General features: G+C 39.0%; 1 protein-coding gene across 5 annotated transcripts in view; it reads left to right on the top strand.

Annotated features, from left to right (window-relative positions):
* The window catches only part of LOC136884905 (uncharacterized), a 119676-nt gene that overhangs the window by 45265 nt on the left and 56603 nt on the right, over positions 1-17808 (top strand). The window contains exon 3 of one of the 5 annotated variants that reach the window (XM_067157211.2): positions 1710-1818. The exons of 3 other annotated variants lie outside the window; for them this stretch is intronic. In XM_067157211.2, the coding sequence (XP_067013312.1) occupies positions 1710-1763 (54 nt within the window). In that variant the 3' untranslated portion in view covers positions 1764-1818. Of the gene's footprint in view, positions 1-1534; positions 1588-1709; positions 1819-17808 lie in introns of those variants that run through there. One more of the 5 variants, XM_067157212.1, reaches the window with a different exon arrangement.

Raw genomic sequence — 17808 nt, 5'->3', positions numbered from 1 at the left:
AAAATTCTTTCATCAAATTTTTTGTTTCTATGCGGTTAACAAAGACAAATCGAAGAAACCAATCGATAAGAAACTTACTTTGAAGCTGCACACAAAAACCGACTAATGTGTTATTTGGGTTTAGATTAAGCGCTATATGCATACAGCAAATATTTATACAAAAACATAAGAGCAAAGAATTTCACTCTAACACAATAGAACATGTATGTATAGTTTCCTAATTTATTACGCATCAACAAAACGAATAACGCAAGATTTGTTCTCTATTCCGCGATATATAATGCAAATAGAACGTCTATTTCGTTCTTCTATTTCTAAATCAGTTAGCACACTAAATCGATTGGGTAGAAAAACTTGAAAGTCCTTACAGATGCATAAAATCCTTTCCCCAAATTTTGTTTTTAATCTCCGTAGCGAAATCACGTTAAGTTGCTGATTTAGCGGTAGACTCGTCAGCGGCTTGGTGGTTGGAGTTGAAATATGATCTATCTGGTTAATCTTCTCCAGGGTTTTTCTACAAAAAAGCGGAATACTATTTTGTAGATTTAAAAATGTAAACATATGAAATCGATAAAAAAATATCGAAACATACCTTAAAATGCACACGTTGCAGACTGCAAACTGTTACTCGGATGAATAGCGATAATTCTTAAAATGTGCACGTTGAAGCCTTTCAAACTTAGACTTGAATAAATGTCGACGATAATTCTTGATGTACCTAGAAAAAAATATATTAATGTATGTCTGCGGCGTTAGCACTTGCATCGCACATAGTGATTATCTTATCTTACTATATATAAAATTGATGTATGTATGTATGTATGTATGTATGTATGTATGTATGTATGTATGTATGTATGTATGTATGTATGTATGTAAATGACGCACCTCCTCCTAAACCACTGGAGCGATTTCAATCAAATTTTGAACACTTATTATTTGCTATCCGGAGACGAGCACTGTGGGGTTAAGCTACCTCTAGCCACTTAGGATTGGGGGTGTGACGTTGGTGACGAGTATTAACTCTCCCCAACCATATTTCGAATCGGCATTCGTGCTATTGAAAATTGTGTCATTCGGAATTATTTCAGTCTTGTATTCTACAAGTACATTCTACGTGGCCTTGCCCACTTTATTTAATTGATGCCATCTTCGTAATTGTCACCATGAGATTATATTGCTGAAATGTTTTCTCTTGCAATCCTTAATCTTGGTCTGGTAAAATTAGTTTAGTTTAGTTTATTGCCTTTCTTATATGGCGGGGCTCAGGCTATGAAGCCTGCTATTATGCCAAACCAAATTATACAACAGCTTTATACAATTTACAGAATAATATACATAAAATCATTTTTACATATATTTCTAAAAATCACTAAAATTAATTTACTTAACCTCTATAATTTGTATCCTTGTTGATAATTAAGAGCTAATTATTAAATTCTTACGTTAGTAAAATGTACTTTTTACATATTTGTGTACCACATTAAACATTTCCTTTTAAATAACTTCGGATTGCCTATGCCTCTAATTTCAGCTGGGATTGAGTTCCAGGAACGTATGGTAGCAGTTATGAATGAGTTGTTGTACGAGTTACTGTGGTGAATGGGAATGGACAAGAGAGAACGTGTGGATGACCTTGAGGGAGCTCTATCGGAAGAGGAGAGGTATTTAAAGTCTGTTCTAATATAGTCTGGTTTGTTTGTTTGCAGAATACTGTGGAGAAGGGAAACAGCGTGGTATTGACGTCGTTCAGTCAATCTTAGCCACGACAGCTGAGAGAGGAAAGGGCTAATATGAGTTTGAATTGGGATATTTAATACGAATCGAGCACAAGCATTGTAGGCTCGCTGTAGTCAACATGAACGTGTTTTGCTCATACTATTATATACTACATCTCCGTAGTCAAATATTGGAAATATTAGACTCTGTACTAATAATTTTCTTGTGTTTCTTGGAAGGAAGTCCCTCATCCTTTTTGCAGAATGTAATGAGTAGAATACTCTTTGACAAATTTTTGTGATGTGTTCCGACCAACTTAAATATTTATCGAATACTACTCCAAGGTTCTTTACATGATCGCTAAATGTTACTGGTATTCCACTGAGCATAACACTGGGTATAGACGTGTTTTGTACTTTAGCATGAGATTTATACGTGCCAATTATGATGGCCTGTGATTTTGATGGGTTCACTTTCAGGCCATGTCTGCTAGTCCAGTCATTAACATTTGCTAGGTCTCCGTTTAACTTAGTGATTGAATTGTTTATGTCATTAGGCTTTGTGTGAATATATAACTGTATATCATCTGCATACAGCTGATATCTACAATTGGTCAGCGTCTCAGATAAGCCGTTCATGTACAGTGAGAACAAAAGTGGTGACAATACTCCTCCCTGAGCCACGCCCACCTTAGTGGTTTGCCACGAAGATGTATCGTTTCCCACTGAAACGCGCTGCTGGCGATCACTAAGATAGGAGTGTACCCAGGTTAAAGTGCTGTAAGAAAATTTCAGCGCCTTACGTTTAGCGAGTAATATGTATCTATCTACACAATCGAAGGCTTTGCTTAAGTCCAAGAGAACAAGTATAGTCATTTGTCCTTTATCTATCGCTAGTTGCATGTCATTTGTCACTTTAACTAATGCAGTGGCAGTACTGTGGTTTTATCTGAATCCCGATTGATATTTGTCAAGTAAGTTGTACTGGATAAGATATTCAGTCATTTGTTTATGTACTATTTTCTCCAACAATTTTCCTAATATAGGAAGGATACTTACAGGACGATAATCTTCGGGAATGTTGGGGTTGTTGTTTTTAGGGAAAGGCCGGATGATTGCATGTTTCCAATTCGATGGAAATACTCCAGTCATGAGTGAGTTATTAATGATATGTGTGACCGTTGGAAGTATGATGTCAATGATTCGTTTTAAAAGAGACAGGTTGATTCCATCATGGCCAGTGGTCCCTGACTTTATTTCACTGAAGACTTCCCTAACGTCACTCGGGGTCACATGAGAAAAGTAGAACTGCTCGCCATTATGTCTTGTTTTTGAGGATATTCTGTTAATTACTGCTGCTTTGGTCTGATCGTCAATATGAGAGGATCGTGAGCTAAAGTATGAGTTTAGGTCAGCTAGTGATACATTACAATTGTTGTCATTTGTCTTGCTTTTGCATAATCCCATTTCGCGAAGAGATTTCCAAATCTGACTAGAATTTTGAGTGTTCAAAGTATCATAAGAGTGACGTATTTTAGCATTTCTAATTAACTGTGTTGTTCTGTTTCGGATTTTTTAATACTTTACGAAATTGTCAGATGTAGGATATTTCACGTAATAATTATAGGCCGCGTCTCTTATTTTCATCTGGTCGCGTATTTCTTGGGACAGCCATGGGTTTGAAGGTCTCTTTACCCTAACAGTGCGTAGTGGTGCATGTCTGTCATACAGAGTCAGAAGTAGTTCGTTAAAATGATTTACTTTTCCGTCAATGTCATTTATGAACTGAATATTGTGCCATGGTGTGTTAAGAGCATCGTCAAAAAATGCGTCTTCATTAAAGTGTTTAAAATCTCTATATGTAATTAATTTCGGCTTGAATTTAGGGCACTTCAAGGAATATGCAGCGTAAACCATGTCATGTCGGGAAAGACCGGGAACGGGCATTTGTCCATGAGTTAGGATTCGGTTGGTATTATTGGTAATTATTAGATCGAGGAGCGTACGTGAGTTGGCAACATGGTGTGTATGGTTAAGGGGTAGTATTGTCAAATTAATGGATGAAAACATCTCAGTCAATCGTTTTGTTTTGGTAGATTTGTTTGTCAAGTCTGTATTATAGTCTCCCATTAAAATCAAATGCTCATACCTGGGTGTTAGATCATGTAGGGCTTCCTCTAGATTTGTGATGTTACCAGTCTTCGGTGGACGATACACCACACCAAGCAAGCACTTCGTCCCGCGAACTATGAGCTCAACGAACAAGTATTCAGGGCTATTGGAGAACTCACTGGGGTATTTTAATATCACCTTATATTTCACATCATCCCGTATATACATACCGACTCCTCCACCGAGCTTACCGCTCCTGTCATTCCTAACTAATGAATAACCATTCATACTAACAAGAGATGAAGGGATAGACTGACGCAACCACGACTCGGAGAATAGTATGGCATGTAGGTTGCAGGTTGAGAATATTTCAGAGAATTCCGGGAAATGTGGGAGAATGCTCTGAGCGTTTACATGAGCTATTTGTAAGGAGGTAGGGTAAGGCGAAAGAATGCCTTGAAGGTGATTAGCGGTACTTAGGGTGGGGGCTGAGAGATACAGGTAGTGACCTGCTTGGGACTGTGGGTTGGAGAGGCTGAAACTAGAGGCATTTGTTTCCTGGTTACTTGTTGCTGCCAACTTAAAATTTAACTGTAGATATAAAAGAAAAACTACACTAGATAAAATTAAGAAACTAAAAATTGAAATTAATGATTAAAATGTAGGCTATAGCTACAGTTGAAATTCTGATTAAAGTTCTGTACAGCGGTGTTTAGTTCACAGAATGTCGGCTCATGGTTAGCGAATACGATCGAGATCTTCGCGGTTTGACACAGGTATTTTCCGAGTTCCCTGCTTAACATAGATTATGCCATCCTTCGACCACACGTTCCGCACACTGAACTTGCTTATAGCGTCCTGTAGAAGCCGCAGTCTCTCTGGGGTTAGGTCCTATCTAATTGTTTTATTTGTGCCCTTGAGTTTCTTTTTGTTTATAAACATCGCATTTCTTTTCCGGTACGAAACAAACTTCACAATTATGGGTCTTGGCCGGCCAGTTTGACTTCTTCCAACCCTATGCGATCTATTTCATCCACTGAGAGTTCCACCCCAATTTCACGAGCAATATCAATGACAATGTTGTCCGTGTTTTCTCCTGCAGTTTCTTCCACACCAAACACACGGAAGCACTGTCTTCTTTGGTACTGCTCTAAACTGTCTGTTTTAATTTGCAGCTCTCTTTTTAATTCCCTTATGGTCGTGTCTCTTTCTTCCAGGGTACGCTTTAGTTCCTCGATCACACTCGTATTGAAATTTATGCTTTCTTTCAGTTGCTCTACAACTGTCTTCGTCACCTGATCTTGGATGAGGTTAGGCGTGTTGAGAGTCTCCTTACAGCTCAGCGCTTCCTGCACTGCTTGCTTCACAATGGCTTCCATTGGCACCTCTTTAACTTTGGGAGGCATGGTTGTTTTCGTAGATATTTCGCTTCAGGTTTCACTGAACACTTCACGAACACACTGACGTGAATAACTCTACTAGTTCGAGTAATGTATCACACTTGCGACTGTCAAACTGCTAAAATTCACCTCCTAATGCCGCACAAACCACGAGACTCGTATTTCGTGACTATACACTATCCGCCAAGTTGGTGGGCGAGTCTATGACTTTCGCTTTCCGTTCTGTGGGGCCATGCTCATTATCGGTGTGGTCCGCCATGAGTCTTGCCTTGAGTATGATGGAGGAAGGACGTGTGATTACTCCGCTCCGGCATTTGGTTTCTAAATGCGACATGAAGCCTGAATAGATGGCATTTGTATGAGGGCATGCCCTCAAATATCTTCTCAACCACTTTTCAACTGAACGTCCTCTGAGCTATTTAGTTTTCTTATGATGTGTAAAGTACTTGAATCTCTACGTAAGTAACGTGTTTCTGCAGCTTCAACCAACATGTAAGTCTCTTCATAAATGCTATTCCTTTGGTCTCTGGATTCTATCGAAGGTGGTGTGCAAACTGTGTGTCTCAAGATTCCTGGTGTGTGAAACTTCTAAAAGCGTCCATCCTCACCCTCTTTGATTTTAGTTAGGGCATTCTTTAATTCGGGTTCCCTATTGTATTTTGATAATATCGCCTTACTGTTTCTGAAAGGCGTGGGTAGTGAAATTTAAGAAGGTTACTTCCAAACTAGAATTATGATTTCATATTTCTTCTAATTTGAAAAGGCAAATTGGTTTATATTTATCTAACGTTTTCGGAAAGTTATGTGTAATTGGAAAGTTAACTACGCTGTTTATAAACTATATAGCACGAGAGGTTTCGCCTGAATTGCCTGAATTGAATGTTTTTCTGCCACATTCTAATTCTGGTTTATTTTATTTTATTTAAATTTCACTTAAATTTCATTTAAATTATGTTTTTGGGGTTTCTTGCCCTCCTGTATTTGTACCATTGTTGCTCTTGTTTGATACTGGTGGTTGCTATGGACGCATGGGGTGTTTCCGTTTCCATAGTAACCGGTTGGGTTGATCACCACTACTTTTTTCTTCTTGTTTTCGAATAGATCTACTATGGACCACGTTAAGCATCATCCCAGCATCGGCCCAGTACTTCTTCATCCTTTCGGAGTGGGCTTCTTTACGTTCTCGTGACCAGTTGTTGCCGGTCCGTTTTTTGCTACTTTGATCTTGGAATACCTTAATTTTGTTGATGATTTTTCTGTATTCCTGTCTGTTGTACACTGCCTGCTGTGCTTTATTACTTTCCTCTATATCCTCCTTGACCCCTTTAGTTTAGTTTAGTTTAGTTTATTGCCTTTCTTATATGGCGGGGCTCAGGCTATGAAGCCTGCTATTATGCCAAACCATATTATACAACAGCTTTATAAAATCATTTTTACATGTATTTCTAAAAATCACTAAAAGTAATTTACTTAACCTCTAAAATTTCTATCCTTATTGATAATTAAGAGCTAATTATTAAATTTTACGTTGGTGAAATCTACTATTTACATATTTGAATACCACATTAAACATTTCCTTTTAAATAGCCTCGGATTGCCTATGCCTCTAATTTCAGCTGGGATTGAGTTCCAGGAACGTATGGTAGCAGGTATGAATGAGTTGTTGTAAGAGTTACTGTGGTGAATGGGAATGGACAAGAGGGAACGTGTGGATGACCTTGAGGGAGCTCTATCGGAAGGGGAGAGGTATTTAAAGTCTGTTCTAAGATAATCTGGTTTGCTCGTTTGCAGAATACTGTGGAGAAGGGAAACAGCGTGGTATTGACGTCGTTCAGTCAATCTTAGCCACGACAGCTGAGAGAGGAAAGGGCTAATATGAGTTTGTATTGGGATATTTAATACGAATCGAGCACAAGCATTGTAGGCTCGCTGTAGTCGACATGAATGTGTTTTGCTCATACTATTATAAACTACATCTCCGTAGTCAAATATTGGAAATATTAGACTCTGTACTAATAATTTTCTTGTGTTTCTTGGAAGGAAGTCCCTCATCCTTTTTGCAGAATGTAATGAGTAGAATACTCTTTGACAAATTTTTGTGACGTGTTCCGACCAACTTAAATATTTATCGAATACTACTCCAAGGTTCTTTACATGATCGCTAAATGTTACTGGTATTCCACTGAGCATAACACTGGGTATATACATGTTTTGTATTTTAGCATGAGATTTATACGTGCCAATTATGATGGCCTGTGATTTTGATGGGTTCATTTTCAGGCCATGTCTGCTAGTCCAGTCATTAACATTTGCTAGGTCTTCGTTTAACTTAGTGACTGAATTGTTTAAGTCATTAGGCTTTGTGTGAATATATAACTGTATTCATCTGCATACAGGTGATATTTACAATTGGTCAGCGTCTCAGATAAGTCGTTCATGTACAATGAGAACAAAAGTGGTGACAATACTCCTCCCTGAGCCACGCCCATCTTAGTGGTTTGCCACGAAGATGTATCGTTTCCCACTGATACGCGCTGCTGACGATCACTGAGATAGGAGTGTACCCAGGTTAAAGTGCTGTAAGAAAATTTCAGCGCCTTGAGTTTAGCGAGTAATATGTCTCTATCTACACAATCGAAGGCTTTGCTTAAGTCCAAGAGAACAAGTATAGTTATTTGTCCTTTATCTATCGCTAGTTGCATGTCATTTGTCACTTTAACTAATGCAGTGGCAGTACTGTGGTTTTGTCTGAATCCCGATTGATATTTGTCAAGTAAGTTGTACTGTATAAGATATTCAGTCATTTGTTTATGTACTATTTTCTCCAACAATTTTCCTAATATAGGAAGGATACTTACAGGACGATAATCTTCGGGACTGTTGGGGTTGTTGTTTTTAGGGAAAGGTCGGATGATTGCATGTTTCCAATTAGAAGGAAATACTCCAGTCATGAGTGAGTTGTTAATGATATGCGTGACCGCTGGAAGAATGATGTCTATGATTCTTTTTAAAGGAGACAGGTTAATTCCATCATGGCCAGTGGACCCTGACTTTATTTCACTGAAGACTTCCCTAACATCACTGGGGGTCACATGGGAAAAGTAGAACTGCTCGCCATTATGTCTTATTTTTGAGGATATTCTGTTAATTACTGCTGCTTTGGTCTGTTCGTCAATCTGAGAGGATCGTGAGGTAAAGTATGAGTTTAGGTCAGCTAGTGGTACATTACAGTTGTTGTCATTTGTCTTGTTTTTGCATAATCCCATTTCGCGAAGAGATTTCCAAATCTGAGTAGAATTTTGAGTGTTCAAAATATCATAAGAGTGACGTATTTTAGCATTTCTAATTAACTGTGTTGTTTTGTTTCGGAGTTTTTTATACTTTCCGAAATTGTCAGATGTAGGATATTTCACGTAATAATTATAGGCTGCGTCTCTTATTTTCATCTGGTCACGTATTTCTTGGGACAGCCATGGGTTTGAAGGTCTCTTTACCCTAACAGTGCGTAGTGGTGCATGTCTGTCATACAGAGTCAGAAGTAGTTCGTTAAAATGATTTACTTTTCTGTCAATGTCATTTATGAATTGAATGTTGTGCCATGGTGTGTTAAGAGCATCGTCAAAAAATGCGTCTTCATTAAAGTGTTTAAAATCTCTATATGTAATTAATTTCGATTTGAATTTAGGGCACTTCAAGGAATATGCAGCGTAAACCATGTCATGTCGGGAGAGACCGGGAACGGGCATTTGTCCATGAGTTAGGATTCGGTTGGTATTATTAGTAATTATTAGATCGAGGAGCGTGCGTGAGTTGGCAACATGGTGTGTAGGGTTTAGGGGTAGTATTGTCAAATTAATGGATGAAAACATCTCAGTCAATCGTTTTGTTTCGGTAGATTTGTTTGTCAAATCTGTATTAAAATCTCCCATTAAAATCAAATGCTCATACCTGGGTGTTAGATCATGTAGGGCTTCCTCTAGACTTGTGATGTTACCAGTCTTCGGTGGACGATACACCACACCAAGTAAGCACTTCGTACCGCGAACTATGAGCTCAACGAACAAGAATTCGGGGCTACTGGAGAACTCACTGGGGGATTTTAATATCACCTTATACTTCACATCATCCCGTATGTACATACCGACTCCTCCACCGAGCTTACCGCTCCTGTCATTCCTAACTAATGAATAACCATTCATACTAACAAGAGATGAAGGGATAGACTGACGCAACCACGACTCGGAGAATAGTATGGCATACAGGTTGCAGGTTGAGAATATTTCAGAGAATTCCGGGAAATGCGGGAGAATGCTCTGAGTGTTTACATGAGCTATTTGTAAGGAGGTAGGGTAAGGCGAAAGAATGTCTTGAAGGTGATTAGCGGTACTTAGGGTGGGGGCTGGGAGATACAGGTAGTGACCTGCTTGGGACTGTGGGTTGGAGAGGCTGAAACTAGAGGCATTTGTTTCCTGGTTACTTGTTGCTGCCAACTTAAAATTTAACTGTGGTTATAAAAGGAAAAACTACACTAGATAAAATTAAGAAACTAAAAACTGAAATTAATGATAAAAATGTAGGCTATAGCTAGAGTTGAAATTATGATTAAAATTCTATACAGCGGTATTTAGTTTACAGAATGTCGGCTCATGGTTAGCAAATACGATCGAGATCTTCGCGGTTTGACACAGGTATTTTACGAGTTCCCTGCTTAACATAGATTATGCCATCCTTCGACCACACGTTCCGCACACTGAACTTACTTATAGCGTCCTGTAGAAGCCGCAGTCTCTCTGGGGTTAGGTCCTCTCTAATTGTTTTATTTGTACCCTTGAGTTTCTTTTTGTTTATAAACATCGCATTTCTTTTCCGGTACGAAACAAACTTCACAATTATGGGTCTTGGACGGCCAGTTTGACTTTTCCCTACCCTGTGCGATCTGTCTATTTCGTCCACTGAGAGATCCACCCCAATTTCACGAGCAATATCAATGACAATATTGTCGGTGTTTTCTCCTGCAGTTTCTTCCACACCAAACACACGCAAGCACTGTCTTCTTTGGTACTGCTCTAAACTGTCTGTTTTAATTTGCAGCTCCCTTTTTAATTCCCTTATGGTCGTGTCTCTTTCTTCCAGCGCACGCTTTAGTTCCTCGATCACGCTCGTATTGAAATTTATGGTTTCTTTCAGTTGCTCTACAACTGTCTTCGTCACCTGATCTTGGATGAGGTTGGCAAGCGTGTTGAGAGTCTCCTTACTGCACAGCGCTTCCTGCACTGCTTGCTTCACAATGGCTTCCATTGGCACCTCTTTAACTTTGGGTGGCATGGTTGTTTTTGTAGATATTTCGCTTCAGGTTTCACTGAACACTTCACGAACACTCTGACGTGAATAACTGTACGTATTAGAGTAATGTATCACACTTGCGACTGTCAAACTGCTAAAATTCACCTCCTAATACCACACAAACCACGAGCCTCGTATTTCGTGACTATACACTATCCGCCATTAAATCCGCCAGCTAGTTTGTGTCTTCCTGTTCTCCATGTATTCCAGAATTCGCTTGGCTGTTCTCTCTGGTGGCATTCTTTTAATGTGTCCGTAGAAGCAGAGTCTTCTCTTCTTGAAGGATGTTGTGATTTTTTCGGTCCTTTTGTATAGTTCCTCATTTGGTCGCAGTCTAAATTCTTGACCCACTTTCCTGGGCCCTAGTATCTTCCTCAAGAACTTCCTTTCTGTCTTTTCAATGTTTTCTAGTAAGCCCTTCCTGTTCAGTGGAATACATTCGATCGCATATAGACTTTCTGGTTTGATGACAGTGTTGTAATGTCTGATTTTTGCAGTGAATGAAACTGACTTTTTATTGTAGACATTTCGACATAACTGGTATGCTGCTTCCATCTTTCTTGCCCTTTCCTGTAATGCTATTCCTGGTAGTCCTGTTGGGGTTATCCATTCCCCTAGATATTTAAACTTCTGTACTCTTTTAATTGTTCCATATTTGGTGACAATATTTTGTGTCGGATCCTTTTTGTCCTGAATCATTAGTTCCGTCTTTTCGAAGGATATCTGATGTCCCGTCTTTACAGCAGTCTCTTGAAGTGTTTCAATTTGTACCTTGGCTGTTTCAGTGTCTTCTGCCAGTATTGCCATATCATCTGCGAATGCTAGACAGTCAATTTTGACTCCAGATCTTCATGGGGTGGCTTTCTGTCTTTACGTCGTTTTCTAATTATATGTCTTGGGCTGACTCTACATCCTGGTGGCGTATTTACTTGTTTTACTTGCCTTTTCCTTCTTTATTTCCCTTCTTATTTTTCTCTGGGGATTATTTTATTCTACACTCTGCCTGGGTGGTATGATTAATTACCTTTTCAGGCAGTGAGATACGAACTGAATTCTGATGGAATCTCTGGATGGTAGTTGGTACTGTTCAAATTAATAATAATTATAATAATGAAAGAAAATTAAATTGTTTGAAACTATTAAGAGAATAACTTAAGTAAAGAAAAGGTCTCTGCTGAAGTGTAAACAGGTTACTAAGTCCTCAATTTTTGGAGGTTTTTAAAAATATTGAACGTATATTATTTTCTTTTCGTTCGGCCGAACATTTTAAATTTTTACATCACCTTCGCCTTTTATGTAGATTGTAGTTTCTTTTCGAGGGCGTTCATTCCTTCATTTTATACTGATTATGTCTAATTCTACTCTTATTTATTAAATAAAATATTATGTACCTGGTTTTCAAAGAACATCTTGTTTTCTTTGGTAGTGTTGAAACAACTTATTGTCATACCAAGGGTAATTTTGGGTTCATGGTCTCTGGGTAACTGATGAATTTTGCCTATGTAACGGTAAGTCCTTGATGTTAATGAATTGTCTTGCTATTTTCTTGTCTATGTTTAACTTCTACTGCTGATAGTCGGTAAGGCGGTAGAGGGGTTAGAGGGTCGCGTAAAAAATAATTGAATATAGTGTCGAATCCGTAGTTTTTAGGGACGCTGAGGCGAATAGTGACACTCCCGACTTTTTAAAAGTCAGATTTCTGCTCCCGTTTGGGTGGGGGGGAGGGGGGACTGATGATGGTTGTATGTGTGTAAATGACACATCTCCTCCTAAACCACTGGAGCAATTTCAATCAAATTTTGAACACTTATTATTTGCTATCCGGAGACGAGCACTGTGGGGGTAAGCCGCCTCTAGCCTCGTTAGGAGTGGAGGGTTAGGGGGGTGAGTTAAAAATAATGGAAAATAGTGTTGAATCCGTAGTTTTTGGAGTCGCTGAGATGGATAGTGACACTTCCGATTTTTTAAAAGTAAAATTTCTGCTCCCATTTGGGGGGGGGCGAGGGGGTCTGATAAATAAATAAAACGAAAATAGTGTTGAATACATAGTTTTCGGGGTCGTCGAGGTAAATTGTACACTCCGGATTTTTTAGTATCAGGAGACAAACCACGTGGTGATAAGACAGTCCAGGAAACAATAGGGACGGGGGGGGGGCAAGGAGGTCAGCTTTACAAATTAACGAAAATTGTGTCGAATCCATACTTTTCGGTGTCGCTGAGATGAATAGTGACACTATGGGTTTTTTAAAGTCCAAGTTCAGCCCCTTTGGGGGGGGGGGTGAGGCGGGAGTGATATATAAAAATAAAAACGAAAATAGTGTCGAATACATAGTTTTCGGGGTCGCAGAGGGGAATTGTACACTTCGAATTTTTAGTATCAGGAGGTAAACCACGTGGGGGAAAGACAGCACAGGAAACCTTAGGGGCGAGGGTTGAGGGTGTCAGGGATAAAAATTAACGAAAATAGTGTCGAATCCATACTTTTCGGGGTCGCTGGGATGAATAGTGACACTCCGAATTTTTAGTATCAGGAGACAAACCACGTGGGGGTAATACACCCCAAGAAACCTTAGGTGCAGGGGGCAAGGGGGCTGAGATAAAAAATCATCATAAGTAGTGTTGAATCCATACGTTTCGTGGTCGCTGAGATGTATAGTCACACTCGGGAATTTTTTAAAGTATAAATTCAACCCCCTTCGTGGTAGGGGGCGACGGGAGAGTGATATATGAAAATAATCGAAAAGAGTGTCGAATACATAGTTGTCGGGGTCGCTGAGATGAATAGTGAGACCCCGGATATCTCACAAGTCCAATTTCTTTCCCCTTTCTGGTGGGGGTGAGGGGGATTCAGATTTAAATATAATCGAAAATGGTGTCGAAGCCATTGTTTTCTGAGTCGCTGAGATGAATAGTAACACTTCCGATTTTTAAAACTCAAATTTACCCCCCTTTAGGGGAAGGGGAGTGAGATATAATAATAATAATAATAATAATAATAATAATAATAATAATAATAATAATAAACGAATATACTGCCTAATCCATCGTTTTCCGGGTCGCTGAAATGAATAGTAACATTCCGGATTTTTTAAGTCCAGCTTCAGCCCCCTTTGGCATGGAGGGTGAGAAAGGATGAAAAATTAAATCGTAGAGAATGCCCAAGGTAATAGACGTGTGTATGTTCCAGTATGATTTTCAAGTATGACTTACTACCTAGAAAACATATTGTGGGAGTAAGACGCCCCTAGAACCACTTGGGAAGCGGGTGAAATATGTAATCCATATTAATAAGTAGAAGTCAGTTTGGTGCGATCTATATACTGTACTATGCATATATAAATTAAGGCATAAAAATGAAAACAGACGTGAATTAATGAGACCATTCTAGGCATCCTATAAACTTAAAACTATGTACCAGAAAACCTGATGACTTCAGGATCCCTAGAAAAATCTAAAATTCTGAAAATTCTCAGAGAGGGACACGTTGGGAGTTTCAAATCTGCATAAGAACGTAGTCGGTGGTATTTATCCTGAACGATAACCTATAGGTTTCATGGGCTTAAAAGTTTCCTGAAAGTCCTAATTATTAACCCCTCCCCCATATCAAGATGGCAGCACAATCTCCCAGATGAGTTAGCAAATAGAAATTTGGCAAAATTATAGCTTTTTGCCTGTAACCGAAGGAAAATTTATGAGATGTTTAAAAAATTTATTTTATTACCCCCAAAAAATATTGAAATACGGAGGCGATTTTAATGACGGTGCAGACCTTCCTTTCGAGGTATTTGGTGGCTAAACGGTAAGTCATATCAAAAAACGGATGGATCAATCTCCGTTCAATTTGAAGTGACCTACAACTTTGATCCTATGACTTTTTGTCGTATCACTATCCCTTATGTTAAATTTGGCTCTATTTCTGGATTTACGTAAATTTTGCACTTTGTACACGTATAATTGATGCTTGATTCACTTTTAGGAAAGAGGGGATCATCAAATTATACGCGAATATTGGCGCACCAGCCAAATTCTATGTTTGATTCTGTCGCATAAGTATCTGAAAAGTAATTCACTGTGTGAAAACCTTACACAAATATCACCCTATTCAACGTTTCTAAAATAATCTTGCCTTTAAATAGATGAGATACGAGGAAATATCTTAGGGCCAGCCATTTCGATAGCTAACTGGGAAGAGATTCGTCTTTTTATACAATCCGTTTTTCAATATGAATGCACCGTATAGCATCAGTTATTCTGTAAATGAAGGTGAACATGCATATACTTCCGTATGTCGTTCTACATTTATTAATTTAAGTCGATTTGTAGCGATCTAGAAAGGGGTGTGTCTTACGTTGTAATTAATACTTTACAAATCAATAGTAACTCTCCGCAGGAGGGCGTCTGCTGTTGTAATCAGTACTCCCCAAATCGACTTTAACTAGCAATAGGAATAGGGTAGTTCTCCAACGCCCGTGTACCATTGTAATGCATTATTCCCTTCTTGATTTGACTAGCAGAACGCAAAGGAGCGTGCATTTTTAAAAACTCTTTTACCTGATTCTCTTTATCATTAGGTATAGGTGCCCCCGATTATAAACAAATTTACCCATCAAAATGTGACTGACGTTACGCATAGTGAATTGCGGCAGACAAGTGGACCTGTCGTTATCATCACAACTCTGCAACTCGCACTTCACATTGGAAACAACGTCTGCGGACCTCCCTATGCTTTTTCTCGGATAACGCCAAGAGACATGCAATTAATTTTTTTTATTCACTTCATGTACAGCAATTTACTTCGATATCCGTATACATTGTAGAATACCGTAGCGCAGCACGGGTACATTTGCTAGTAGGATATAAAAGGGCAAGTCGGATCGTCAACAGCTAGGCTGTTATGAATTCGTCTAACTGCCTGAAAGTAGCGTTAGCACACACTTATGTTTACACACAGCACTTACATCGCACATAGTGATGATAGGATAGGGAAGGGTTACGAAAGTTAGATCGTTAACAGCTAGCCTAGCTATTCTTTACTGAGTTAAAAACATGCAACTCGAAGATCTTCATCACCTAGCGTAGAAGCACTTGCATCGCACATAGTGATGATAGGATACGAAAGGGTACGTCGGTTCGTCAACAGCTAGCCTAGCCTTCTTTACTAAGTTAAAATACTCGCAAATCGAAGATTTTTATCACCTAGCGTAAAAGCACTTGTGTTGCACATTGTAATAATAGGACAGGAAAGGGCTACAAAAGTTACTTGGTTTGTTAACAGCCAACCTGTTATGAATATCGTCTGTCTGAAGGTAGCGTTAGCACATTGTTATGTTTACATACACAGCACTTGCATCGCACATAGTGATCATCATTTCGTGTGGCTATTTCTAGCTGAGTGCAGCCCTTTAAGGCAGACCCTCCGATGAGGGTGGGCGGCATCTGCCATATATAGGTAACTGCGTGTTATTGTGGTGCAGGATAGTTTTATGTGTGGTGTGTGAGTTGCAGGGATGTTGGGGACAGCACAAACACCCAGCCACTAGAATTAACCAATGAAGGTTAAAATCACCGACCCGGCCGGGAATCGAACCCGGGACCCTCTGACCCGAAGGCCAGTACGCTGACCATTCAGCCAACGAGTCGGACATGCTTGCAATATTAGCTCTGTACTCAACATCTGTATTGAAATCCCAAAGCAAATAAAATTCCGTTGAGCTGCAGCCTTGGCCTATCAAGCAACTGCTGCTCAACCCGAAATTCTGTAGATTACAACGTGACAAGTGGGAAGTGCGGTGAATCCTACCGGGACCATTGTATCACTGACAGATAGCTCCTCAAATGTTCTGACCTAGGCAGCGTGGGCCTCGAACCGGCACTCAGATCCACATAGAAATCCTTAATATGGCCAGTTATCGAACCCGTGGGCCTCTTGGCAAGTGACATGCTTGTTACCCCAACATCTCTTTGATATAGACAATTTCAGTCCTACAAATGAATATGATGGGAATGAGAAAGACTACAAACAGTTGAGAATGATAAAAAGAGTAGGTGGGCAAACTTCTCAAAATAAAGCAATAATTAAAAATGACATAGTGATGATAGGATAGGAAAGGGTTACGAAAGTTAGATCGTCAAAAGCTAGCCTAGCTATTTTTACTAAGCTAAAATACATGCAGCTCGCAGATCTTCATTAGCTGGCGTAGAAGTTGCTTTCGAAAAAATGCAAACACTAACCAACAGTTTAGGCTTACGTTAAGATGTGCAGATGAAGAATGCTCACTACAATAATGTTAACAGCAGATGATGATTTTCTAATAATAATAATAATAATACTACTAATAATAATAATAATCTTCTTCTATCGATTTTGGCCAGCTGTGGACCACGTAAATAACTCCTCATGATTTAAACTTTCTTTGGCGCCAGTACTCCTTCATCCTCCTGCTTGCTGCTTCTTTTCTTTCAGCCGTCCATTGTTGTTTCTTCTTGATCGCTGTTTCTGGCTCTAGGAAACCCTTAAATGTGTGTAGCTTGTTTCTGAAGGTGGTTCTATTGTGGATGTCTTGATGTGTGATGTTCATTTCTTGCAAATCCTTCTTCGTGTTAACAAACCATTTTTCATAAGAGCTGCCTTTCCTATTGGGCTTATTGAAGTGGTTAAAGATTTTCTTGGCAAGTCTGTTATCAGGCATTCTTGAAATATGTCCAAAAAATTTAACTCTTCGCTTTCGAATGACATCTGAAATCCTACTGCATGTTTTATATATTTCTTTGTTACTGCGTAATCGATATGTGTCCGTACATTTCTTTGGACCGAGGATTTTTCTTAGAATCCTTCTTTCCTTCTTCTCGATTTCTTCAATGTCTTTCCTGGTTGTTAATCCCAGGCATTCTGAAGCATACAAGCACTCTGGTTGAATTACTGCCTGATAGTGGCGTAGTTTTGTCCTAATAGAGATCGCTTTCTTGTTATATGTGTTTTTTGTAAGGTGGAATGCAAGCTCCATTTTTCTGGCTCTCTCACGGTTTGCTTCTTTATCAAGCCCAAATAATAATAATAATAATAATAATAATAATAATAATAATAATAATAATAATAATAATAATAATAATAATATTCAAAGAATGAATCTTACCTTTTGTTTTACTAATAGACCTCGGACGATAATGAGCTTCAAATCAAAGTACAGGAATTGTATATGTACACACTTAACACACACGAAGAACTGCAAACTGGC

Source organism: Anabrus simplex, chromosome 13 (assembly GCF_040414725.1).
Source record: "Anabrus simplex isolate iqAnaSimp1 chromosome 13, ASM4041472v1, whole genome shotgun sequence".
In the NCBI taxonomy this organism is placed as follows: domain Eukaryota; kingdom Metazoa; phylum Arthropoda; class Insecta; order Orthoptera; family Tettigoniidae; genus Anabrus; species Anabrus simplex.
This window is presented reverse-complemented; position numbering and strand designations above follow the sequence as displayed.